General features: G+C 45.5%; 1 protein-coding gene across 1 annotated transcript in view; it reads right to left on the reverse strand.

Annotated features, from left to right (window-relative positions):
• IPO11 (importin 11) overlaps positions 1–25,072 on the reverse strand; it is a 926,630-nt gene that overhangs the window by 611,066 nt on the left and 290,492 nt on the right. The window contains exons 11-12 of the mRNA XM_082270245.1: positions 22,350–22,393; positions 2,139–2,229 (exon numbers count right to left, since the gene is read on the reverse strand). Of these exons, the coding sequence (XP_082126371.1) occupies positions 2,139–2,229; positions 22,350–22,393 (135 nt within the window). The remainder of the gene's footprint in view (positions 1–2,138; positions 2,230–22,349; positions 22,394–25,072) is intronic.

Here is a 25,072-nt window from a genome sequence, read left to right on the forward strand (position 1 = left end):
AGTGTATAGTGTCTTGCATAGGCAAGATAGCTTGTTCTTTTGAAGTACAACAGACTTACTACTGTCTGGGCCACCAGGTAAACAACAAAAGAAAAAAAAAAGTTTGAAAAAAGAAAACTAATATAGCCATCACATCTAGGAACTGGTAAGCCGCAATATAATAAAATGTTTGCTTTTGGGCTCTTTCACACGGGCGGTCCGATCAGATCCGCCTATCAGTTTTTTAGGCGGATCTGATCGGATCCTCCATGCAGCTCTATGGGGCAGCGGGTGTCAGCGGAGGTCACCTCCGCTGACACCCGCTGCCATCCGCATCTGATCCTGTGCTGAAATCTGGACGGATGGAAACCCTATTTTTCCATCCGTTCAGTAATCGGAGCGGAGCGGATCTGATGAGAGCGGACAAGCGGTCCGCTCTCCTCCGATCCCCCATAGAGGGCAGCGGGTGCTGAGACACCTCCCTCTCCGCTCTGCAAGCGGAGACGGAGCTGTCATCCGCCCGGCTCAGCGGGGATCGCAGATCGATCCCCGCTGAGCAACACGGATCCGCCTGCGGAGGCGGACCGTGTGAAAGAAGCCTTTGGGTTTAGTACCAATATAAACACTCAAAGTCCTCCAAAGCACAATAACTCTTTAAAAAATGGAAACAATATGACACAATGTATACTACTTACAGAAGGTTGGCCAATAAAATTTAGTGATTGGGTAAGAAGTGCATTGCTCCCAAAGGGTAGGTAGCAGAGAAAGACTAAACCATCCATGAAGCCCCTTGTATTCTTGATGATCCACAAAACTGGAGTTTATAGAAAACCGATCTTCTCAAACTATATAGTAGGTCAGGACCCAGACTGGGGGTCATGGACCTGTTTTGATGAGTACTCACTTGATTGTGTAGCCTAGTTAGTCATTGATATTTGACATATGACTTTACTGACATTTTGGTAATTATTTTTCTTGGGTTCTGGTACAGTAAGAATTTTTAGGAGTCCCGAGATTAAAATGTTTAAGAACCCCTGTGATAGAGGGATGAAAAGAAAGCCATTGCTGTCATGTAGGTGGCAAACAGGTGCTATTGAACACAATGAATATTTGCTTGTCTATGAATTGTGTTGCTCTTTTGAGAAGCAGTAATAAGAATGATAATTTGTCCAGTGTAAAAAGTCCTACAAAATCTTTGTGATTAATAAAAGGTTTAGAATAAGTTAAAGCTAGTCTTACTGCTTATAATGTAACACAGCCAGTGTCAATAGAACTAGTGCAATGTGTCTATATGAAAAGCATATTATTCATAAGTGTTGGAGCTGGAGAGGGTCCAGAGAAGGGCAACTAAACTAATTAGGGGATTGGAGGACCTTGATTATGAGGAGCGTCTGCAATCGCTTGATTTATTCTCCCTGGAGAAGAGACGCCTGAGGGGGGACATGATAGCAATTTTTAAATATCTCAATGGGGATCTAGGCTTAGAAGAAAAGCTGTTCAGTCGCAGGGATTGCATGAGGACTCGGGGGCATACAATGCGATTAGAGGAGAAGCGTTTTAACCTCAGGCAACGTGGGGGGTTCTTTACTGTTAGGGCTACAAGATTGTGGAATTCTCTACCACAAGAGGTGGTTTCTGCAGGTAATATGGTGGCTTTCAAAAGACTTCTAGACATACATCTCAAGGATCAGAACATTCAGGGGTATGCAAGATGATTACAGCCACACACACCTACACAGGTTGAACTGGATGGACTATTGTCTTTATTCAACCTCACCTACTATGTAACTATGTACTATGTAACTATATAAGAGTCCAAAGCGGCCGTACACTATGTAAATTTCAGCCAGTTCCTCATGAACTGGCTGAAATTCAATTTGTGGGTGGCCCTGTCACTACCCTCCCCCCCGAGATCCTTGGATTGAAAAATAGACAGAGCCAGACAGAAAATTGTCAGTCCAACAGTGGCTACTGTGTAGGCTGTAAGAACACAATAGCGGCAGCAAGACTTTCTTCTATGTGTGCTGTATAATATGGATGGAGCAATCTGTTGCACATTTTCCATTCAGCCTGAATGAAAAGAAGCCTGTGTTATACCTGCTTTATTTGGTAAAAAAAAAAAAAACACAGCACGTTACATGAGAGGGAAAGGCTCTTACCTTGAAGAGTATGAACCATGTCTAAGAGTACAGGCATCAGAGTCTGGCTATATTCATGAAAGATGTCGATAAACAACCCCTCCGAACATGGCTGCCGAAAGAAACAAAAAATAATTAGAATGTACAATAGTTTCAATAAAGTTAAAGTGACATTAAAGTCTATTTTTTTTATAAAACCGATAAAATAATTTATATGCATTTGTTTTTTTCTAAAAAAAAAAAAAAAAAAAAAATTCCTCCTCTGCGTTTACTTTTGAAACTGTCCCCCCACAGTTGCATCGACACACTCCCCGTTCTATACCTTCCCCTGCCACAGAGACCTGTAAAGGCCCCTTGTTGATTGACAAAGGCCACGGCCATGGCATTGTCCGATTGAATCCATATCGGACATCCCTAGAGACGAACTGTCCAATGATCCAGGCAAAGCCTGATCGCTCGGAGCTCCAGCACATTAATCAGTAGCCTGGACTCGTTCAATGTCCGGACCCCTTGAGCACAATTCGTACTGAGGACGACTCCCCAGCTGGATAGGCTGGCATCCATGGTGACAACCATCCAGTACAGGGGAAGAAAAGATTTTCCCTGAAGAAGTGCCGGATGCGAAGTCACCAAACCAGGAACCCCCTTGTTCTTTGGCTCAACATGATCAGATTGTCCAGAGACTGAGGATCCTTGACCCACTTCACCAGAATCTCCTTTTGCAGAGATCTCGTGTGGAACTGTGCAAACTGAACCACCTCAAAAAGGTAGATTCCATCAGGACCAGCACCCGCATGCAAGTCCAAAGAGATAACCGTCTGCTGGACAGCAGAAGCCGAATCACCTCCTGCAACTTCTGAAGTTTTGCCAGAGGGAGAAACACTCTGGCAGAGGCCTAGTCCACAGCCAGTCCCAAATATTCCATGCTTGTGGAAGGGATCAGAGCAGACTTCTGAAGATTCAGAATCCAACCGACCTCCACTCGTTTGCAGAGTGATCTCCAAGTTGGCCAACAAAGCAGGCAAAGAGACTGCTCACAAAAGCAGATCGTCCAGGTACTCCAGTATCATGATCCCCCGCTGAGGCAGTATTGCTGGAACTCAAGCCAGCACTTTTGAGAGGACCTGAGGAGCAAACGCGAGACCAAAGGGTAACTCTACAAATTGATAATGCTCCTTGCCCATGGGAAATCGGAGGAAGCGCTGATGGGCGATACGAATGGGCATGTGAAGATCAAGTGTCCTTGATGTCGAAGGAAAGTGAGAAAGTCCCCCTGATGTAGGGATACTACCACTGTGCGAATGGGCTCTATTTGAAACTTCTGTACCCGCACAAAGGAGTTCCACACATTGAGATCCAGAATTATACGCACCTTACCCTGCTTCATTAGAACCGTAAACAGGTTTGAATAGAAACCTTGAAAGCATTCTGACATCGGAACAGGGACAATCACTCCTTGAGACAACAAGTCTTGCACTGCCCCATAGAGATCATGTAAGCGATCTGGGGATAAGTGTAGGTTCAGTGGTGGCTGGTGCATATGAGGCGCAAGGGCGTCGCCCCCCCTATCCATGCATCCGGCCCCCTAATCTACATGTGTGGTGCCGGAAGCATGGACTTCAATGGACGCTTTTTTTTTTTTAGCCATGTGATTAGAGCCAGAGGCTCTAATAGGCTAAAAAAAAGGTGAGCTTGGGGCGCAGAGCACTGCGCCCCAAGCCAACCCAGTTGTGTGACTAAAGCGAATGAAAATTCGTTATTGTCAGACGGATCCTCCTCCTGGCCAATCAGTAAGCGGATTCTGAGACCCTTTTCCTGAATTGGCCAAAAGGAGAAGCCATGCCATTGGGCATGGAGGAAGAGGAGACACAGAAGACGGGGAAGAAGCCGCTGCCGCCGTTCACCTGCTGCAGATAGGTGAGTGAGTCAGGGGGGGGGGTTCTGTACTGTACTGTCATGTCATACTATGCTGTGGGTCCTGTACTGTAATGCTGTTTGTGGCCTGGATTGGCCTAGGGCGGGGGGTGCTTGTATGGTGTGGTCCATATGACGCCCCCGGCCCACGGTGCACCAGCTGCCACTGTGTAGGTTGGAAGGAAAGAAACTTGCCAGCAGATATGTTTGAAACTCGATTTTGTAGCTGTATCGAAGGACTTAGTGGACTCACAGTGAAGAAGTCCCCCCTCTCCCCTGGTACGGGTGAGGGCGCTCTCTCATGCGGATGCGTTTTTGTCCGCAGGCCTGTCAGACCCCACTCTTGGTTTGCCTGACCAAGACTTCTTGGAACCCCCATTGGAGGCCCTGAAGGGTTTAGATCCCTTGTCCTGAGATACTGAGGAACGAAAAGGCCACCTGTGAGCAGAAAAATAGGGTCCCCGTCTGCGACGGGACTCCTTACCCTTGGAACCCTAAGGAAGAAGAGTACTCTTTCCCCCTGTGAGGGCTTTGATGATGTCATTCAAGGAAGCTCCAAACAGGCGATATACCACAAATGGAAGATCGGACAATGCCTTCTTAGAAGCCTGGTCCGCAGACGAGCACTTCAGGCAGATCTTGCGCCGCAGGACGACCGCTGAGACAGTCTAGAAAGCAAGGGAGCGGCATCCAAAAAGGTGTCACAGACGAACTATAGCCCTTGCACCAATTTATCCGCCAGCTCCACAAACTCAGGAGGGAGCTGTTTCTCCTCTAAGTCCCGGTGTAAAACTTTTGCCCATTCAGTCATGGCTTGTGACACCAGGGTGGTGGTAAACACCGGCCTAAGTGCCGACCAAGCCACAGTGAACATATGGCAAGTCAAGGCCTCTGACCTCCTATCAGCCGGATCAGAGAAGACCGGAGACTCTTCTACCGGTATTGCCATGGCTTTATTCAACCTGGAAACCAGATAGTCTACTACAGGGAGGTACCGTCAATTTTTTGAGGAGGGAATAGAATAAATATAAAATACAGAATTGCAAAGGTGCCTTTTGGGAACACTCACTATTTTGAGGCAATATCGTCAAAGAAGGTGGGAAAGGTGCAACACCCTTATCACTTTGCAGGACCTGTGGGTGGCAAAGGTGACCAAAGCCTCTGATGCCGCATTAGTCACATCTTTCATATGTAAGATTTCCCACACTGATACAATTAGTGCATCCACTAGCGCATTTTCATGTGCAGCTAGAGGAACAGAGGAATCGTCCTCACTATTGGAGCACGCAGGATGCAACGACGCTGACCCCGAAGGGTAAATGGCATCCGCAGAGGGCGATTCAGACCCTGGATCTGAAGAGACAGAGGAAGCAGGTGAAGGTGGGGGAACGCTTTTTGGTAGCCCATTTGCCCAGGACCAAATCCACTTTGGACACCAAGAACTCCAGGACCGCTGTCAATGCAGCCAGTTGTGGGGCCCTGGAGGGCCCGGCAGCCTCAGAGTGGATCAGGCGGTGAAACATTTTTCAGTGACTCCATGAATGGAGAGGGGAATATGCACCACTGTAAAAACACACTAAGGGACACCCCACAACTGTCCGCATCACAAAGCCCAGCACAGCACTACCGATGTATAGCAGCAAGAGGGAGAGGGAGCCCCAGGCAATAACTACCACCGGTCAACTCAGAGTAAGCTTCTGCACACCGTGTGGCGATCAATAAAAGCTATGTCTGGCTATTAGCACTAGGGGCCGAGGATTTCCCACCGCCCATCTGAGTTCCAAAGAGCCACCGTTATTTTCAATGGGAAACTATAGGAAAATGGCTACCGAGGCTACACAAACATGGCAGCCGATCTGTAGCAAACCAGGCTACAAGAAAATGGTGGTGTCACGTGGCTCCCGGGGGGGGGGGGGGGTCCAAAGAAAGAAAGGATGGTCCCAACAGGAAGGGGGGCCCAGACCGGCACCCCCACCAGGCCCATTCCCCTCAAGGAGCAATTGTTTTGGGCACTAGCGGCGCGTATACCCCCCCACCCCCATCGCCAGTACTGCACCCCGATTCACCTAAGAAAGAGCAGATGAGGGGCACAGGCCGCAATAGACCACCAAGCTTCAGTGGAGACACTTTTTTTCCCATGCAAACTCTTACACAGGAGTGAATTTCCCTTCCTAGGGGAAGGTTTCCTCTCAATTCTTATTGTCTCCCTCTGTAAGTATGACTCGTATGCAAGTCGGATGTTTGTACTTTGGGGACTGCCTGTATCTGCAGAAAGCAACACAAATACTTTTACTTCCTATCAGACCCATTATTTCTACTAATCCATACAATGTACTAAAATACCTTTGCATCGGGGCAGGTACATAAGTTTTATGAGAAAATGTTACAGAAAATGTTAAAACCATTTTTCTAGTGGTTATACAGATTATATTCCTTACTTGACTTGTTCCAATAATTCCATAAATCTATTTTAAGATATTAAGATGCTACAGATTACATTGTCCCCTGAAGTTATACAACACAGTGGTATCTTTATTAAATCTGAAAAGGGTAAATCTTACATAGCATAAGAAGATCTGCTTGAATCTGAGAAGTGTTCGCAACCTATAAAAATAACCACTCTTCAAATGTACTATCTGAAAGGGGTACCACCAGTCTCAGCTAATATTTAAAGCAGTTCTTTACTCACTTTTTATGTTTAATCCATTTTTTTTTTTTTTTGCAAAGTAGAACAGTGTGGTACATATAGAAAATTCCAGTACAAAAAGGACAAGCTGAAAAAGCTCATGAAATAAAGAAAACAAACAGGGCCCTACAGAGAAAGATAAAGAGTCTGCACAGCATATCTTGGGAGGCAACAATACAGGCCTTACAGCACAGAAACCTATAGAAATGTAATGACGGCCACATCCAGTGAAATACTGTTAATTAAATTAGGAGGCGAAGTTGGAAGAGTACCTAAAATAAGTCCATACGGTCCAGGTTAAATTATAGGGATTCAAAGTCAGAGATGGGGCAAAGGAGTGCCTCTCGTGGATGTATAGATTGAAGATGGTGATGCAGTTGGGAATATTCAAGCAATGCGGTTGAAGGGTTGTGATAGGGGTAAAAGCCTAGCAAGAGGTTGCAGGGTACCCTGGTATAGGGTATTTGGAAGGAAGGTGCCCATGTGGTTGGTCCATGATAAGTTAGAGAGACGATATTTGGGGATACCGCCTTCTCCCCAGCCTAACGATGTCATCTTCAAGTGTAGTACAATTTTTAGTTGATTTGCCATGGAACCAATCTACAAGGCGGATCAAAGATGCTGGTTCAGCTCCTCACTTCTGGCTCACCAGGCCGACTGCCTGTGACAGTACACCAACCACTGCAGAAGAGGAGGCAGCCGCCACCCTCCATCCGGGACTCTGCTCATCAGCCAAAGACCCCAAGCACATGTGTCCCTGGCTTTTATACTACACCCCACAATGCACTGAGACAGCAGTCTGTGCCAATCACTGGGGCTCTATCAAAGCCTGTGTGCCCATTGGTCAGGTTTCCTCCACTATCTAATGTGCCTCCCCATTAGACCAGTGGGGACACTCCCCCAGACCACATGATTTACACGCTGAGCACATTGAGCAGACCTAACTCACAGATCCTGCTCTCTGTTAAGCAGAGTGCAATATAGAATTTACCTGCTGCTCCTCTGATAGGCAGGCAGAGCCAAAAACTATACTCTCTAGCACCTACCTAGGAGGGTGCTAAACGCATAGAGAGAAAATTAGTACGGATGTCCTACCTCTTTCCCCCCAATTGAAGGGTTGTAACGGATTTCAACCGCAAGATGTTCTATTGTCAGAATATGTAAACGGTGGGATAGGGTGTATCCCTGTCGGGCACCATTGTGAATCAAGATAGGGCAGGAAAGAAGTCCATTAGACCACACATGAGCAGGCAGAGTCTGATGTAAAGCTAGGATATTCTGTAAAATCCCACTTGTTGAAGTGTTACTTGTAGGTACTCCAAATTCACCCAATCAAACACCTTTTCTGCATGGACCGAGATAAGGCATGCAGGCAGTTTATGCTTCTGAGCGTAATCTATCAGAGATATCATTTTTAATGTCTTATTGCAAGCCTCGATATAGAGGGGGGTAAAACCTACTTGGTGAAGGTGGATATGTTTTGTAACAAGAGGAGTTAGACGGGTAGCAATTAATTTAATGTATAAATAGTAGTGTTGAGCGAACACGGACTGTATTATTCGTGTTCGTACCGAATAATTGGATTTTTTGTACCCGAACACGGACACGGACACTTTACTGTATGTTCGGGTAAAAATCCGTGTTCGGTCGTTTTATTTCCGGGTTTTGCATGCTTTGGCGCTCTTTTCATGGCGGGCTTTCAACAGCCAATCAACAATCGTTTAACTGGTGTGCCTTAAGCCATCCCAGCCATGCCTGCAAATGTCTCAGTAGCTGTGATTGGCCGTCTGAAGCATGTGACCAAGTCTTTATAAGTTCGAGGCAGCCGCAGCGGCGTCATTATGCTGCTTAGATTCAGGGACAGAGCACACATCAACGTGCTGGCTGCTGATTAGGGAAAGATAGGCAGGAAAAAACCATTTGTGTCCGGATAGAATTGAGGGACAGGTCGGAGTGTTTAGGCAGGGCGAGTTGTAGGCATTTTAGGGATAGAGTCTGCTGAATTATAGGGTCAGTGTCTTCTACAAACTACAATCGATATTGCTGTGTGGGGGGTGGGGTCTGCACTCAATCCTGATCTACGATCTCTTCTCAATCCTGTTAGGGACAGAGTCTGCTGAATTTTAGGGAAACTGTGTTCTACAAACTACAATCGATATTGCTGTGTGGTGTGGGATTGGAGATAGGCAGGTGTCAGTGATCCACATCCATTTTTCTGTGTGTGAGCTGCAGTGAACACAATCTTTTTGGGCTGCAGTGAACACAATCTTTTTGGGCTGCAGTGAACACAATCTTTTTGGGCTGCAGTGAACACAATCTTTTTGGGCTGCAGTGAACACAATCTTTTTGGGGTGCAGTGAACAAAATCTTTTTGGGGTGCAGTGAACACAATCCTTTTTGGTGTGCAGTGAACACAATCTTTGTGGGGTGCAGTGAACAAAATCCTTTGTGGGGTGCAGTGAACACAATCTTTTTGGGGTGCAGTGAACAAAATCCTTTTTGGGGTGCAGTGAACAACATCCTTTTTGGGGTGCAGTGAACACAATCTTTTTGGGGTGCAGTGAACAAAATCCTTTGTGGGGTGCAGTGAACACAATCTTTTTGGGGTGCAGTGAACACAATCTTTTTGGGGTGGAGTGAACAACATCCTTTTTGGGGTGCAGTGAACAAAATCCTTTTTGGGGTGCAGTGAACAAAATCATTTTTGGGGTGCAGTGAACACAATCTTTTTGGGGTGCAGTGAACACAATCTTTGTGGGGTGCAGTGAACACAATCTTTTTGGGGTTGAGTGAACATCCTTTTTGGGGTGCAGTGAACAACATCCTTTTTGGGGTGCAGTGAACACAATCTTTTTGGGGTGCAGTGAACACAATCTTTGTGGGGTACAGTGAACAGAATCTTTGTGGGGTGCAGTGAACACAATCTTTGGGGGGTACAGTGAACACAATCTTTGTGAGGTGCAGTGAACACAATCTTTGTGGGGTGCAGTGAACACAATCATTGTGGGGTGCAGTGAACTCAATCTTTGTGGGGTACAGTGAACACAATCTCATACTTCTGAAGGTTTGAGGGTGCTGCCTGTTCCATACTCCCCCTACTCCTCATCTAGCCTTTTAGGGGTACAAACAATAGTAATTGGGGCCTAGTGTGGTTGTGTACGTGTGATATACATACACTTTTTTGGGATCATATTTTCTATTCCGCTATTTAATCAAAAACCTTTGGGGATCAGTTAAATTGGGGGATAGTCTGTGTTGGTACGTGTGAGAGAGATCCACCTTTCCAAGTTGTTGGGGTTCATCTCATACTTCTGAAGGTTTGAGGGTGCTGCCTGTTCCATACTCCCCCTACTCCTAGCCTTTTAGGGGTACAAACAATAGTAATTGGGGCCTAGTGTGGTTGTGTACGTGTGATATACATACACTTTTTTGGGATCATATTTTCTATTCCGCTATTTAATCAAAAACCTTTGGGGATCAGTTAAATTGGGGGATAGTCTGTGTTGGTACGTGTGAGAGAGATCCACCTTTCCAAGTTGTTGGGGTTCATCTCATACTTCTGAAGGTTTGAGGGTGCTGCCTGTTCCATACTCCCCCTACTCCTCATCTAGCCTTTTAGGGGTACAAACAATAGTAATTGGGGCCTAGTGTGGTTGTGTACGTGCGAGATACATACACTTTTTTTGATCATATTTCCTATTCCGCTATTCAATAAAAACCTTTGAGGATCAATTGAATTGCGGGATAGTCTGTGTCGGTACGTGTGAGAGAGATCCACCTTTCCAAGTTGTTGGGGTTCATCTCATACTTCTGAAGGTTTGAGGGTGCTGCCTGTTCCATACCCCCCCTACTCCTCATCTAGCCTTTTAGGGGTACAAACAATAGTAATTGGGGCCTAGTGTGGTTGTGTACGTGCGAGATACATACACTTTTTTTGATCATATTTCCTATTCCGCTATTCAATAAAAACCTTTGAGGATCAATTGAATTGCGGGATAGTCTGTGTCGGTACGTGTGAGAGAGATCCACCTTTCCAAGTTGTTGGGGTTCATCTCATACTTCTGAAGGTTTGAGGGTGCTGCCTGTTCCATACTCCCCCTACTCCTCATCTAGCCTTTTAGGGGTACAAACAATAGTAATTGGGGCCTAGTGTGGTTGTGTACGTGTGATATACATACACTTTTTTTGGATCATATTTTCTATTCCGCTATTTAATCAAAAACCTTTGGGGATCAGTTAAATTGGGGGATAGTCTGTGTTGGTACGTGTGAGAGAGATCCACCTTTCCAAGTTGTTGGGGTTCATCTCATACTTCTGAAGGTTTGAGGGTGCTGCCTGTTCCATACTCCCCCTACTCCTCATCTAGCCTTTTAGGGGTACAAACAATAGTAATTGGGGCCTAGTGTGGTTGTGTACGTGCGAGATACATACACTTTTTTTGATCATATTTCCTATTCCGCTATTCAATAAAAACCTTTGAGGATCAATTGAATTGCGGGATAGTCTGTGTCGGTACGTGTGAGAGAGATCCACCTTTCCAAGTTGTTGGGGTTCATCTCATACTTCTGAAGGTTTGAGGGTGCTGCCTGTTCCATACCCCCCCTACTCCTCATCTAGCCTTTTAGGGGTACAAACAATAGTAATTGGGGCCTAGTGTGGTTGTGTACGTGCGAGATACATACACTTTTTTTGATCATATTTCCTATTCCGCTATTCAATAAAAACCTTTGAGGATCAATTGAATTGCGGGATAGTCTGTGTCGGTACGTGTGAGAGAGATCCACCTTTCCAAGTTGTTGGGGTTCATCTCATACTTCTGAAGGTTTGAGGGTGCTGCCTGTTCCATACCCCCCCTACTCCTCATCTAGCCTTTTAGGGGTACAAACAATAGTAATTGGGGCCTAGTGTGGTTGTGTACGTGCGAGATACATACACTTTTTTTGATCATATTTCCTATTCCGCTATTCAATAAAAACCTTTGAGGATCAATTGAATTGCGGGATAGTCTGTGTCGGTACGTGTGAGAGAGATCCACCTTTCCAAGTTGTTGGGGTTCATCTCATACTTCTGAAGGTTTGAGGGTGCTGCCTGTTCCATACTCCCCCTACTCCTCATCTAGCCTTTTAGGGGTACAAACAATAGTAATTGGGGCCTAGTGTGGTTGTGTACGTGTGATATACATACACTTTTTTTGATCATATTTCCTATTCCGCTATTCAATAAAAACCTTTGAGGATCAATTGAATTGCGGGATAGTCTGTGTCGGTACGTGTGAGAGAGATCCACCTTTCCAAGTTGTTGGGGTTCATCTCATACTTCTGAAGGTTTGAGGGTGCTGCCTGTTCCATACCCCCCCTACTCCTCATCTAGCCTTTTAGGGGTACAAACAATAGTAATTGGGGCCTAGTGTGGTTGTGTACGTGCGAGATACATACACTTTTTTTGATCATATTTCCTATTCCGCTATTCAATAAAAACCTTTGAGGATCAATTGAATTGCGGGATAGTCTGTGTCGGTACGTGTGAGAGAGATCCACCTTTCCAAGTTGTTGGGGTTCATCTCATACTTCTGAAGGTTTGAGGGTGCTGCCTGTTCCATACCCCCCCTACTCCTCATCTAGCCTTTTAGGGGTACAAACAATAGTAATTGGGGCCTAGTGTGGTTGTGTACGTGCGAGATACATACACTTTTTTTGATCATATTTCCTATTCCGCTATTCAATAAAAACCTTTGAGGATCAATTGAATTGCGGGATAGTCTGTGTCGGTACGTGTGAGAGAGATCCACCTTTCCAAGTTGTTGGGGTTCATCTCATACTTCTGAAGGTTTGAGGGTGCTGCCTGTTCCATACTCCCCCTACTCCTCATCTAGCCTTTTAGGGGTACAAACAATAGTAATTGGGGCCTAGTGTGGTTGTGTACGTGTGATATACATACACTTTTTTTGGATCATATTTTCTATTCCGCTATTCAATAAAAACCTTTCTAGGGCAAGATCTTAAATTACAGAAATATGAGGAGACCGTCAAATAAGGGCCGTGGCCTGGGTCGTGGTGCTGCTGGTAGAGCTCCTGTTGCAAGGAGAGGACATGGTCGATCTGTGCCAGCTACACGCACAAGTGAAACACCTTCCTCAAGTGTGAGTAGGCGACAGAACCTGCATCAGTATTTGGTAGGGCATCAAACGCCCCTAGAAGTGATGAGGCCAGAACAAGTTGAGGCGATAGTAGATTGGTTTGCTGCTGACAGTGCCTCCAGTTCCTTCACATTGTCTCCCACCCAGTCTACTGCAGAAAGGTCAGAGTTGGCACCTGCAGCCAATGTCCAACCGTCTTTCACCTCACCCCCTTGCAAATCAGGCCAGCAGTCTGAGCCCCAAGCCATACAGCAGTCTCTTATTCTTTTTGAGGACTCTGTCAGCAGGGTTTCCCAGGGCCATCCACCTAGCCCTGCCCCAGAAGTGGAAGAGATTGAGTGCAGCGATGCCCAACCACTTATTTCTCAAGATGAGTACATGCAAGGATCATCGCAGCACGTCTCCGATGATGACGAAACGCAGGTGCCAACTGCTGCGGCGTTCAGCATTGTGGAGACCGACAAGGAGGGCAGGGGTGAAGACTGGGTGGAAGATGATGTGGAGGACGATGAGGTCCTCGACCCCACATGGAATGAACGTCATGCAGGTGACCTGAGTAGTTTGGAGGAAGAGGCGGTGGTCGCACAGAGCCACCAGCACAGCAGAAGAGGGAGCAGGGTGCAGAAGCGGAGCGGCCGTGCCCTAGACACTACGCCCGCTACTGCCCAACGCAGCAAGGGAACGAGCGCACCAAAGTCAGCTCAAAGGAGTTCTCTAGCGTGGAAGTTCTTTAGAAAATGTGCTGATGACAGGACACGAGTGGTTTGCACCCTGTGCAATCAGAGCTTGAAGCGAGGCATGAACCTTCTCAACCTGAGCACAACCTGCATGATCAGGCATCTAAGTGCAAAGCACGAGCTGCAGTGGAGTACACACCTTCAAAACCAAGAAACGTCTCTGGCTCATCCTGCTTCCTCTTCTGCTGCAGTCTCGGCCGCTCCAGCCACATCTGTAGTGATACCGGCACCTGCCACCCCGCAAACAGACGATCTGTCAGCAACACCACCACCTGGGTCACCAACAACCATCTCCACAATGTCCCGTGGAAGCGTTCAGCTTTCCATCTCCCAAACACTTGAGAGGAAGAGGAAGTACCCCCCTACCCACCCGCGATCCCTGGCCCTGAATGCCAGCATTTCAAAATTATTGGCCTTTGAAATGCTGTCATTCCGTCTGGTGGAGACGCACAGTTTTAAAAACCTTATGTCGGTGGCTGTCCCACAGTACGTCGTGCCCAGCCGCCACTACTTTTCCAGGCAAGCCATCCCTTCCCTGCACAACCAAGTGGGGGAAAATATCAGGTGTGCACTGCGCAACGCCATCTGTGCCAAGGTCCACCTAACTACGGATACGTGGACCAGTAAGCACGGTCAGGGGCGTTATATCTCCCTAACGGCACACTGGGTAAATGCAGTGGCGGATGGGCCTGAGGCGGATAGCAATTTGGCGCATGTCCTTCCACCACCGAGGATTGCAGGGCGCTTCAGTTTGCCTCCTGTTCGTAACTCCTCCTACTCCGCTTCCTCATCCTCTACCGCCTCCTCATCCGGACAGCGTAACACCTTCACCACCAACTTCAGCACGGCCAGGGGTAAACGACAGCAGGCAGTTTTACAACTTGCCTGTTTGGGGGACAAACCACACACCGCGCAGGAGTTGTGGAGGAGCATGGAACAGCAGACAAATGAGTGGTTGCTGCCAGCGAGCCTCAAGCCCGGCCTGGTGGTGTGTGATAACGGGCGAAATCTCATAGCAGCTCTGGGCCTAGCCGGTTTGACGCACATCCCTTGCCTGGCGCATGTGCTGAATTTGGTGGTGCAGAGGTTCCTTAAAAACTACCCCGATATGTCAGAGCTGCTGCAGAAAGTGCGGGCCGTTTGTGCGCACTTTCGGCGTTCTCACCCTGCTGCTGCTCGCCTGGCAGCGCTGCAGCGTAACTTCGGCCTTCCCGCTCACCGCCTCATATGTGACGTGCCCACAAGGTGGAACTCCACCTTGCACATGCTGGAAAGACTGTGCGAGCAGCAGCAGGCCATAGTGGAGTTTCAGCTGCAGCACGCACGCGTGAGTCGCTCTGCGGAACAGCACCACTTCACCACCAATAACTGGGCCTCCATGCGAGACCTGTGTGCCTTGTTGCGCTGTTTTGAGTACTCCACCAACATGGCCAGTGGCAATGACGCCGTTCTCAGCTTAACTATCCCACTTCTATGCCTCCTTGAAAAAACAATTCGGGCGATGATGGAAGAGGATGTGGCACAGGATGAGGAGGAGGAGGAGGATGAAGAAGTAACATTTCCAAGGCTTTCAGGGCAGTCATTCGCAAGGGGCTCCGAGGGTGGGTTCCTGCACACGCAAACGCCAGGGACGCAATTGTCCAGCAGGGGCACAGTTCTGGAGGATGAGGAGGATGAGGAGGAGGAGGAGCTGGAGGAGGAGATGGAACCATGTTCACAGCAGGGTGGCACCCAGGCCAGCTCATGGCCATCACTGGTGCGTGGCTGGGGGGATACAGAGGACACGGACGATACACCTCCCACAGAGGACAGCCTTTCGTCGCCTCTGGGCAGCCTGGCACACATGAGCGATTACATGCTGCAGTGTCTCCACAACGACCGCCGAGTTGCCCACATTCTAACTTGTGCTGATTACTGGGTGGCCACGCTGCTGGATCCCCGTTACAAGGACAACGTACCGTCCTTAATTCACTCACTGGAGCGCGATCGCAAGATGCGCGAGTACAAGCGCACGCTGGTAGACGCCATGCTGCTGGCATTCCCATCTGACAGCGGGGCCACAGTGGAAGCACAAGGCAGAGGAGGAGGAGGAGGAGGTCGCCAACGCAACCAGGGCACCGCCAGCACCTCAGAAGGCAGGGTTAGCATGGCCGAAATGTGGAAAAGCTTTGTCAGCACGCCACAACAAACAGCAGCACCAGCAGCTCAGATGGAACGTCTTAGCAGGAGGCAGCATTTTACCAACATGGTGGAGCAGTATGTGTGCACACGCCTACATGTAGTGAATGACGGGTCTGCCCCCTTCAACTTCTGGGTCTCCAAATTGGGCACATGGCCTGAGCTTGCCCTTTACGCCTTGGAGGTGCTGGCGTGCCCTGCAGCCAGTGTATTATCTGAACGGGTATTTAGCACGGCTGGGGGCGTTATAACAGACAAGCGCAGCCGCCTGTCCAGAGACAATGTGGACAAGCTCACGTTCATTAAAATGAACCAGGCATGGATCCCACGGGACTTTTCCGTACCTTATGCAGAATAGCAATGGATACCGACCTTACCCACCCATTGTTCCATTTTTGCTCTTTCTCACTCTTTTGGGGTGTACCCTCATTTAAAATTTTTGAAAAGAAGCAGTGTTGGCTACCTCGTCCTCCTCCTCAGGGCCAGATTAATGTAGGGGCTATTGGAGCTGCAGCTCCAGGCCCCTACCTTTTATATAGGCCCCGGGTTGGCCATATTCACTGTTACCGCTCTTCTGTCACTTGTAAACACAGAAGTCTGGCTTCTATGCTCGCTTCCCCAGGCAGCACCCTCAGAACCTCCCCACACAGCGTGAAGGCCGGACAAGGAGGGACAGTTGGCGATGCATGGATGTGTTTATGGGCTTCAGAGACAGCATCCCATGTTGAATTAGGCATGCATGGCTGCACCCTTCCTCCTCTGGGTGCATGGCAAGGCACGGCCCTTAAGGCCCTTCAAAATCCTCAGCACCAAGCCCATGATGCTGTTAATCCGGCCCTGGTCCTCCTCCACCGCCGCTTCCACCTACACCGCCCATAGGTGTGCGCAGCCTATTGCATTAAGGTGTGCACCCCAAAGTTGAAATACACATGCATGTGTTTGCCAGCAGGGAGAGTAATGTATCGGGGCCATGTACCTGTAGGCAAGGAGAAATAGAGCAGAGCAGGTCCCAGGGAGATCTTTCCCATCTCCTCACTGGCAATGCTATGTGCCCTAGGTGATTAGGGTGTGCCCAGGCACACCCAGCACACCCTGTGCGCACGCCTATGTCACCGCCACATCCACCACCACCTCAACCTCCCTCCTACTCCATATGGGCCTCGTCCTTCAGAGATGAAGAAGAACATTGTTTTATTTTTCTGTTTTTTTTTTGTTGTTTTAAGTTATTTCCCTATCCACATTTGTTTGCAGAGCACTTGCCATGCTCTTAATTACGTTTTGCTGCCATTTGCAGCACTCTAGCCCTTTCCTTTGGTGTTTTAGAGCCATTTTAGTGCCTTAAAGTTCGGGTCCCCATTGACTTCAATGGGGTTCGGTGTCCGGGAAAAGTTCGGTAAAAGTCCGGGACACGGACCCGGACTTTTTTTTAAAGTTCGGCCGAACCCGTCGAACACGGACATCTAGGTGTTCGCTCAACCCTAATAAATAGAGATCTATATTGGTAGGGGAGATAGGGTGATAACTGCCAAAATAAGTGGTATCTTATCCAGGTTTGGGCAAGACCGCAATATTAGCCTCCAATGTTGGAATTGGAAAGCAAATGTCCAAGGAAATGGCATTGTACATTTTAATAAGGAAGGGGGTAAGAGAGTCACGAAAGAGCTGTTAAAAGCGGGTAGTAAAGCCATCTGGGCCTGGACTTTTATTTGCCTTAATCCCTTCATGCCCAAGCCTTTTTCTGACATTTGTTGCTTACAAGTTACAATCAGTATTTGTTTGCTAGAAAATTATTTAGAACCCCCAAACATGATATATTTTTTTAGCAGAGACCCTAGAGAATAAAACGGCGATCGTTACAATATTTTATGGCACACGGTATTTGAGCAGCAGTCTTTCAAATACAATTTTTTTTTTGTGATGCTATCTGTCATTGTTTCTAATGTTGATGCTTTAAAATTTTCAATAAAAACAATTGAAATATATTAAAAAAAAAAAAACGAAAGCTATCAAATAGGCATTTGTGGCATACATCTACTTACCAAAAATAAATAAATAAAATAAAATGATACAATTTTTTGGAAGAAATACACATTACTTAATAAAAAAAAAAAAAAAAAAAAAAAAAACAGTAAAGCTAGCCTCATTTTTTTGTATAATGTGAAGGATGATGTTAGGCCGAGTAAAAAGATGCCTACCATGTCAAGCTTTAAATTTGTGCACACTTGTGGAATGGCGACAAACTACGGTCCTTAAAAATCTCCATAGGCGACGCTTTAACATTTTAATAGTTACCTGTTTGGAGTTACAGAGGAGAACTTGTGCTAGAATTATTGCTCTCTCACTATCAACCGTGGCGATACCCCAACATGTGGTTTGAACACCGTTTACACATGCGGGCGCGGCTTATGCATGCGTTCGCTTCTGCGCGCAAACACCGAGGGACGGGGCACTTTAAAAAAAAAATTCTTATTTTACTTTTACACGGTCCCTGTAAAAAAAAAAATTAAACATTTTTGATCACTTTTATTGCTGTCACAAGGAATGTAAACATCCCTTGTGACAGTAATAGGCAATGACAGGTACTCTTTATGGAGGGACCTGGGGGTCTATAAGACCCTAAACCCCTCCTCTGCACTTAAAAGCATTCAAAAACGCCAAGGTTGGCTTTTGGTTTTGCATACTGTCATTTGTTGTTTTTGCATACTGTCATTTTTTTTTTTAAATCTGGCACCTTTAAGGCTCCAGTAACTGGAAGCGATGTAACAAATCCGGCTTTCTTCGGGTCTTCGGCCAGCCAGCGGATGTACTGGCTGGTTACAGACTTCTTCCAGTGGGACAGGAGACCCGAGCGAGCTGTGGAAGGTGGCAGGGGGAGGGAACATCTCCTCCTGTTCCTTGTAAAAAAAACAACTGAGCGGCTACTTAGCCACACTTGTTTTCTATTACAAGAAAGCTGGCCATTGGCTCTAAAAACGGTATCAGGGTGATGCCTCTAGCTGCAGGCATCACCCCAGTACAACCCCTTGAAGACAAGGCCACATATTTGCATTTTGTCAGCATGAAGGGATTAAGGGAGGATATTGTCCTTATGAATTTCTCCTCCTGAAAGGGTTGCTCTTCAATCTAAGAGGTTAATAAGAGTAGAAAAGCCTGTCCACTGTACATATTCCCTGATTTTAGGAGTTCAGTCATAACTTTGGTCAACCGTGGATGTGTTAGGAATGTTATAAAGGCGTTCATGAAAGGCTTGAAACGCTTTAACTTCTTGAGGGTGATAGGTCAAGTGACCATTAGATAGCTTGATTTTTGGGATAGAGGACATTCCATTTTTTGGGTGGTGAGCCCTAGCCAACAATCTGCAGGGTTTGTCCCCTTCAATATAGAGCTTAGATTGATAGTGATCTCGAATAGAGTCTTCTGATTGATCAAGTTAGTTCACTTACTTTTTAAACATATGCTCACCCTAAGGGCCAACCACAGGTTTTTTAATAATTGGAAATTACATTTTTTTTTATATTCTGTGAAAGTACTTTTTTTTGTGTAGGTTTCCCTGCACATCCGTTTGTGGCCGCCTAGGCGTAATTAGGCTATCCCGGTGACTCCTGGGATATCTACATTATCGATCCCAGGAGTCTTTAGGCAGCCTTTTAATGTGTGCCGAGCTGTGTCATTTCTTTGCAGGATAATAGCACTTTAATCTGCTATTACAGGCTCTGGATGGAATTTTACTGCCGATTTAGAAATGGCTAGCAGAGTTGTGTTAATTGTTCATTTTTATGTCAATTTTCGATTTCGTTTTAGTCAGTATTTTGACTAGAATATAATTTTACATCTGGACCCTCCCCCTCATTACCTAGCTTAAAAGCCCCTCTAACTTTTCAGCCATCTTCTCTCCCAGTAGGGCTGCACCATCCCCATTTAGGTGCAGTCTGTCCCTACTAAAGAGCTGGTAGCCAAATGCGAAATTGGCACAGTTCTCCAGGAACCTGAACCCCTCCTTTCCACACAAGCTCCTCAGCCATTTGCTAACTTCCCTAATCTCCCGCTGCCTCTCTAACGTGGCTCGAGGCACAGGGTAGTATTTCTGAGAAAAATAACCAAGGAATTTCCAGTCAAAACTTACCAACCAGCCTGCGACCAACCGAATGAACCTAACAGTATGCGTTAAAACCAGGGGTTTAGTTGCACACATTTGCAAATACATGCGTAAGCTGCAGGTCCCGGCAAGGCACCCTGATATCTGTAGTCCCTAACTCTACCTTTAAAGAGTCTCCAGTCTAGTATTTCTGAGAATACTAGCTTGGAGGTCCTACTCCTCAATTTAGCTCCCAAGTCTCTGAAATCGTATATTTAGGACTTTCCATCTTTTTCTAACTTTGTCATTGGTACCCACCTGTACCATGACAACTGGGATTCCCCAGCCCCACCCAATAATCTGTCCACCAGATCCGTGATGTGCCAAACCCGAGCGCCCAGTAAACCGCTTACAGTTCGTCGCTAACAGTCTTTATGACAGATTGCCCTCTTTGTCCTTCTAATAATTAAGTCCCCTACCACCAGAATATGTCTATCCTTAACCTTAGCCCCACTCCCACCACTCTCACTGGAGGAGCTCTTCCCTTGGCAGCGAGGGGCATCGCTTTGTTCCAGCAATGCTGGCCCCTGACTGGTTTCTCCAACACAACAGGCTGTATTTATTGAGATGTTCCAGCCCAGGGCCGGCCTCCTTGACTCTTTCCCCTCTACCCCTCCTGTAACCCAACTACTCTGCTCTGGTGCCTGCACCCTTGTATTTTCACTCGCCTCTGTGCTGGCCCCTGCAGGCACCTGCCGGGTACGTTCCCAATTCTCCTTTAGTATGGAGATTCTTATCAGTGTTGCCAGTTGCGTCCCTAGATTCAGGACCTGGGCTTCCAGGGAAGCACAGAGCTTACCTTTTGTGCAGTTGTACTCGCCCTTGATTAGATGATCGAGGAACGGATACTATTAAGCAACTTTATAGCTAAGAATTAGAATTTAAAAATTAAGCTATTCTAGCAATCCTCTGAATGTGGCCATTTTAATTGTGGGCAAGTGAGGCCAGTGCTGCTCTACTCCGGGTATTCTGCCAGTTTCTGTGCCCTGCATTCAATCTGAAATATTGCAAATGCGAGCCAAGGGCACATCACGGCTGCGTCTGTGCACAAAGCACAACACTTCCAGCCCTTGTGTACATGTTGCTATAGCAGTTCAATGCTGTTGCTATAGTATCTTTTACACAAAGGGCAGGAAGCGCATGCATGCTAAGGACACAGCACACCCACGCCTGTGCACCAAAGATCCTGTTTTTTCAGCCTTTTGTGGACATGTTGCTAAAGCAGCAGCAGTTTGCTGCTGTAGATATGGTGACTTTTACACAAAGGGTTTGAAAGCCATGTGCATCACCAACCCCCTCCACCCGTCTCTGCCCTCCCCCAGCCCCCCTGCACTCTCCTCCGCCCTCATCCCCTCACATGTAATCTCATGGGTGAAAAAAAAGCACAAAGACTCCTGGGATTTGTGACATCATCCCAGGAGTCAACAGGACTAGAGCGTACTATGAGGAGGAACACCAGACCTACTAAAAAAAGGTGTTTGGAAATAGAAAGATTAAATGTTTTAATCCATTTGTATTACATTGGGGGAGAGAATTCAAATAGAAATAACTTGCCAAAGAGAAGGAGAATATCCGCTTTAAGTTGAAAAAGTGCAATAAAAAATACAACCTAGCACAAAAGAAGCCCTAAATGGCACTAAAGTCCTCTGTTATGTTAATAAAGATGGAAAGATTTGTTTCAGTCAATAGTTCAATACTGCATGTCAGCAAAACCCATATGATTGTCCACCCATGAGTAAAGTAAAGGGAAATTTAGTAACCAGATATATTGCTAATTTCTATGATAGCGCAAGTATGCATTCTTTTAGACCATACCTTTTCTTAGTAATGGTCAAGCTTTGTGTAACCACATTTGTGTTTGAACTGGTTCTTTATGGAGTTCATATCCTTCCACTTAAAACACTGACTATCTGCAGATTACATGACCCTGCATTTACTTTCAGAATTCTATGAAACATGATATTGATTGAGCTACATAAAGCAGTAGTTGGTTAGGTTTAGGGTGTCATTTAGCCTTACTGAGCATGTGAGAGAGGGAGAGATAAAGGAATTAAAAACATGTACAGAAAGTGGAACAAATTATATAAACATCACAAATGTGTATGTATATATGTATATATATATATATATATATATATATATATATATATATATATATATATATATACACACACACACACACACACACACACACACACACACACACATGCACACACACATCACAAAAATGAAAAATCCATGTAAAAAAAATAAAGAAGGTATTGTGAAAAGGTCACTTTACTGGAGAACAGATGAGAACTAAGAGAGATGACATTCTAAAGAAAAGACCCTAAGGACCTAAACCATGTAACTCTGTAACATTTTCCTGTTTAAACGCATGAGTGACAATGATACCTATTTTGAGAATTCAAAGAAAGGCCAAAGCTGAATAATTTAGAAAACATACCCTCAGACTGTATTTCCACGAGTCTCCACCGCTCTCCTCCACTGCTACGAAATAAAAAACACATACTATTAATCATATTTACCGTAAAACTGTCTTATTGTTTATCAACTCATGCAGCATGGTAAAGGGCCAGTTCACCCCAAAAAGTGTATTCCTGCTAGGAGTAATTCCTGACAGAGTGAAAAAAAAATAGAATTTTGGGACTCGGTTTCACCCAAAATGAGTTCAACGTTTATATTGCAATCTGACTGAACCATCTCTTTTTGATCTCCCAACAATTACGTAGAGCAAAGGCCTGCTTGGCCGAATACAAATTGATTGGATAGTATAGGTGGGTCTCCAGTTGATAGTTTTGAAAATCTAACAGAGATCCTACAAAGATTGCCAGATTATGTGTGTGCGAAGCTAAAAAAAAAATACACACATTATATATATATATATATATATATATATATATATATATACACATACATACATATACACACACATATGTATATATACATACACACACAGTATCTCACAAAAGTGAGTACACCCCTCTCATTTTTGTAAATATTTTTTTTATATCTTTTCATGTGACAAAAAAATCTAAGGTATGTAGCACCAAAGGATATGATAAATAAATTCAAACAAAGTGAATAACTAATTCCAAAAAATATATAAAAATGAATGAATATATATTCATGTGCTCTTTATTATGATAGCAATCATCCATTAGGTTATATCTCATTTATCACGGATATTCGTTTTTTATCACCTGGATCATTTTTATTATCACTTTATTTTAGAGCACATGCACCTTGATTGTGAAATATATTCATATATTTATTAATATATATTCATTTTTATATCTTTTTTGGCATTTGTTATTCACTTTGTTTGAATTTATTTATCATACCCTTTGGCGCTACATACCTTATACTTTTTTGAACATTTCTGGAGTTAGGTGAATGCACTTTATGTTTGCAGCCTTTGGTCCCCTTATCTAGCTATTTAGCAATTAATGGGGGTTATCAGTTGATAAAAACTGAAAAAATGACACTTTACATTGAAGTAAAGTAGTGAGTATACAGCTTGTATAACAATGTAAAGTTGCTGTTCCCTCAAAATAACTCAACACACAGCCATTAATGTCTAAACCATTGGCAACAAAAGTGAGTACACCCCTATGTGACAATGTCTAAATTGAGCCCATTTGCCATTTTCCCTCCCTGGTGTCATGTGACTCGTTAGTGTTACAAGGTCCCAGGTGTGAATGCGGAGCAAGTGTGTTAAATTTGGTGTTATTGCTCTCACTCTCTCATACTGGTCACTGGAAGTTCAACATGGCACCTCATGGCAAATAACTCGCTGAGGATGTGAAAAAAAATGTGTTGCTCTACATAAAGATGGCCTAGGCTATAAGAAGATTGCCAAGACCCTGAAACTATGCTGCAGCATGGTGGCCAAGACTATACAGTGGTTTAACAGGACAGGTTCCACTCAGAACAGGACTCACCATGGTCGACCAAAGGATTTGAGTGCACATGCTCAGCGTCATATCCCAAGGTTGTCTTTTGGAAATAAACGTATGAGTGCTGCCAGCATTGCGGCAGAGGTTGAAGGGGTGGGGGGTCAGCCTGTCAGTGCTCAGACCATATGCTGCACACTGCATCAAAATTGGTCTGCATGGCTGTTGTTCCAGAAGGAAGCCTCTTCTAAAGATGATGCACAAGAAAACCCACAAACAGTTTGCTGAAGACAAGCAGACTAAGGACATGGATTACTGGAGCCATGTCCTGTGGTCTGATGAGACCAAGATAAACTTATTTGGTTCAGATGGTGTCAAGCGTGTGTGGTGGTAACCAGGTGAGGAGTACAAAGACAAGTGTGTCTTGCCTACAGTCAAGTATGGTGGTGGGAATATCATGGTCTGGGGCTGCATGAGTGTTGCTGACACTGGGGAGCTACAGTTCATTGAGGGAACCATGAATGCCAACATGTACTGTGACATACTGAAGCAGAGCATGATCCCCCCGCCCCTTCAGAGACTGGGCCCGCAGGGCAGTATTCCAACATAACGACTCCAAACACCTCCAAGATGACCATTGCCTTGCTAAAGAAACTGAGGGTAAAGGTGATGGACTGGCCAAGCATGTCTCCAGACCTAAACCTTATTGAGCATCTGTGGGGCATCCTCAATGCAGAAGGTGGACGAGTGCAAGATCTCTAACATCCACCAGCTCCGTGATATCATCATGGAGGAGTAGAAGAGGACCACAGTGGCAACCTGTGAAGCTCTGGTGAGCTTCATACCCAAGAGGGTTAAGGTAGTGCCGGAAAGTAATGGTGGCTACACAAAATATTGAAACTTTGGGCCCAATTTCGACATTGTCACTTAGGGGTGTACTAACTTTTGTTGCCAGTGGTTTAGACATTAATGGCTGTGTTGAGTTCTTTTGAGGGGACAGGAAATGTACACTGTTCTAAAAGCTGTACACTCACTACTTCATTGTAGCAAAATGTCATTTTTTTCAGTGTTGTCAAATGAAAAGATATAATAAAATATTCATATCAAATTTCCATGTTGGACTGAGATAACTTGAGAGTACTTGAGAATGTTATATTTTTGTTTACTTTACGTGATACCATTATTTGTCATGTTAATGTACCAATCCTCTTTGTACCACCATTTTCTGTTTCCTTTCAATAAAAGTTTGTATACCAAAAAAAAAGAAAAAAGA

The sequence above is a fragment of the Pelophylax lessonae genome (genome assembly GCF_965119305.1).
Source record: "Pelophylax lessonae genome assembly, chromosome: 1".
In the NCBI taxonomy this organism is placed as follows: Eukaryota; Metazoa; Chordata; class Amphibia; order Anura; family Ranidae; genus Pelophylax; species Pelophylax lessonae.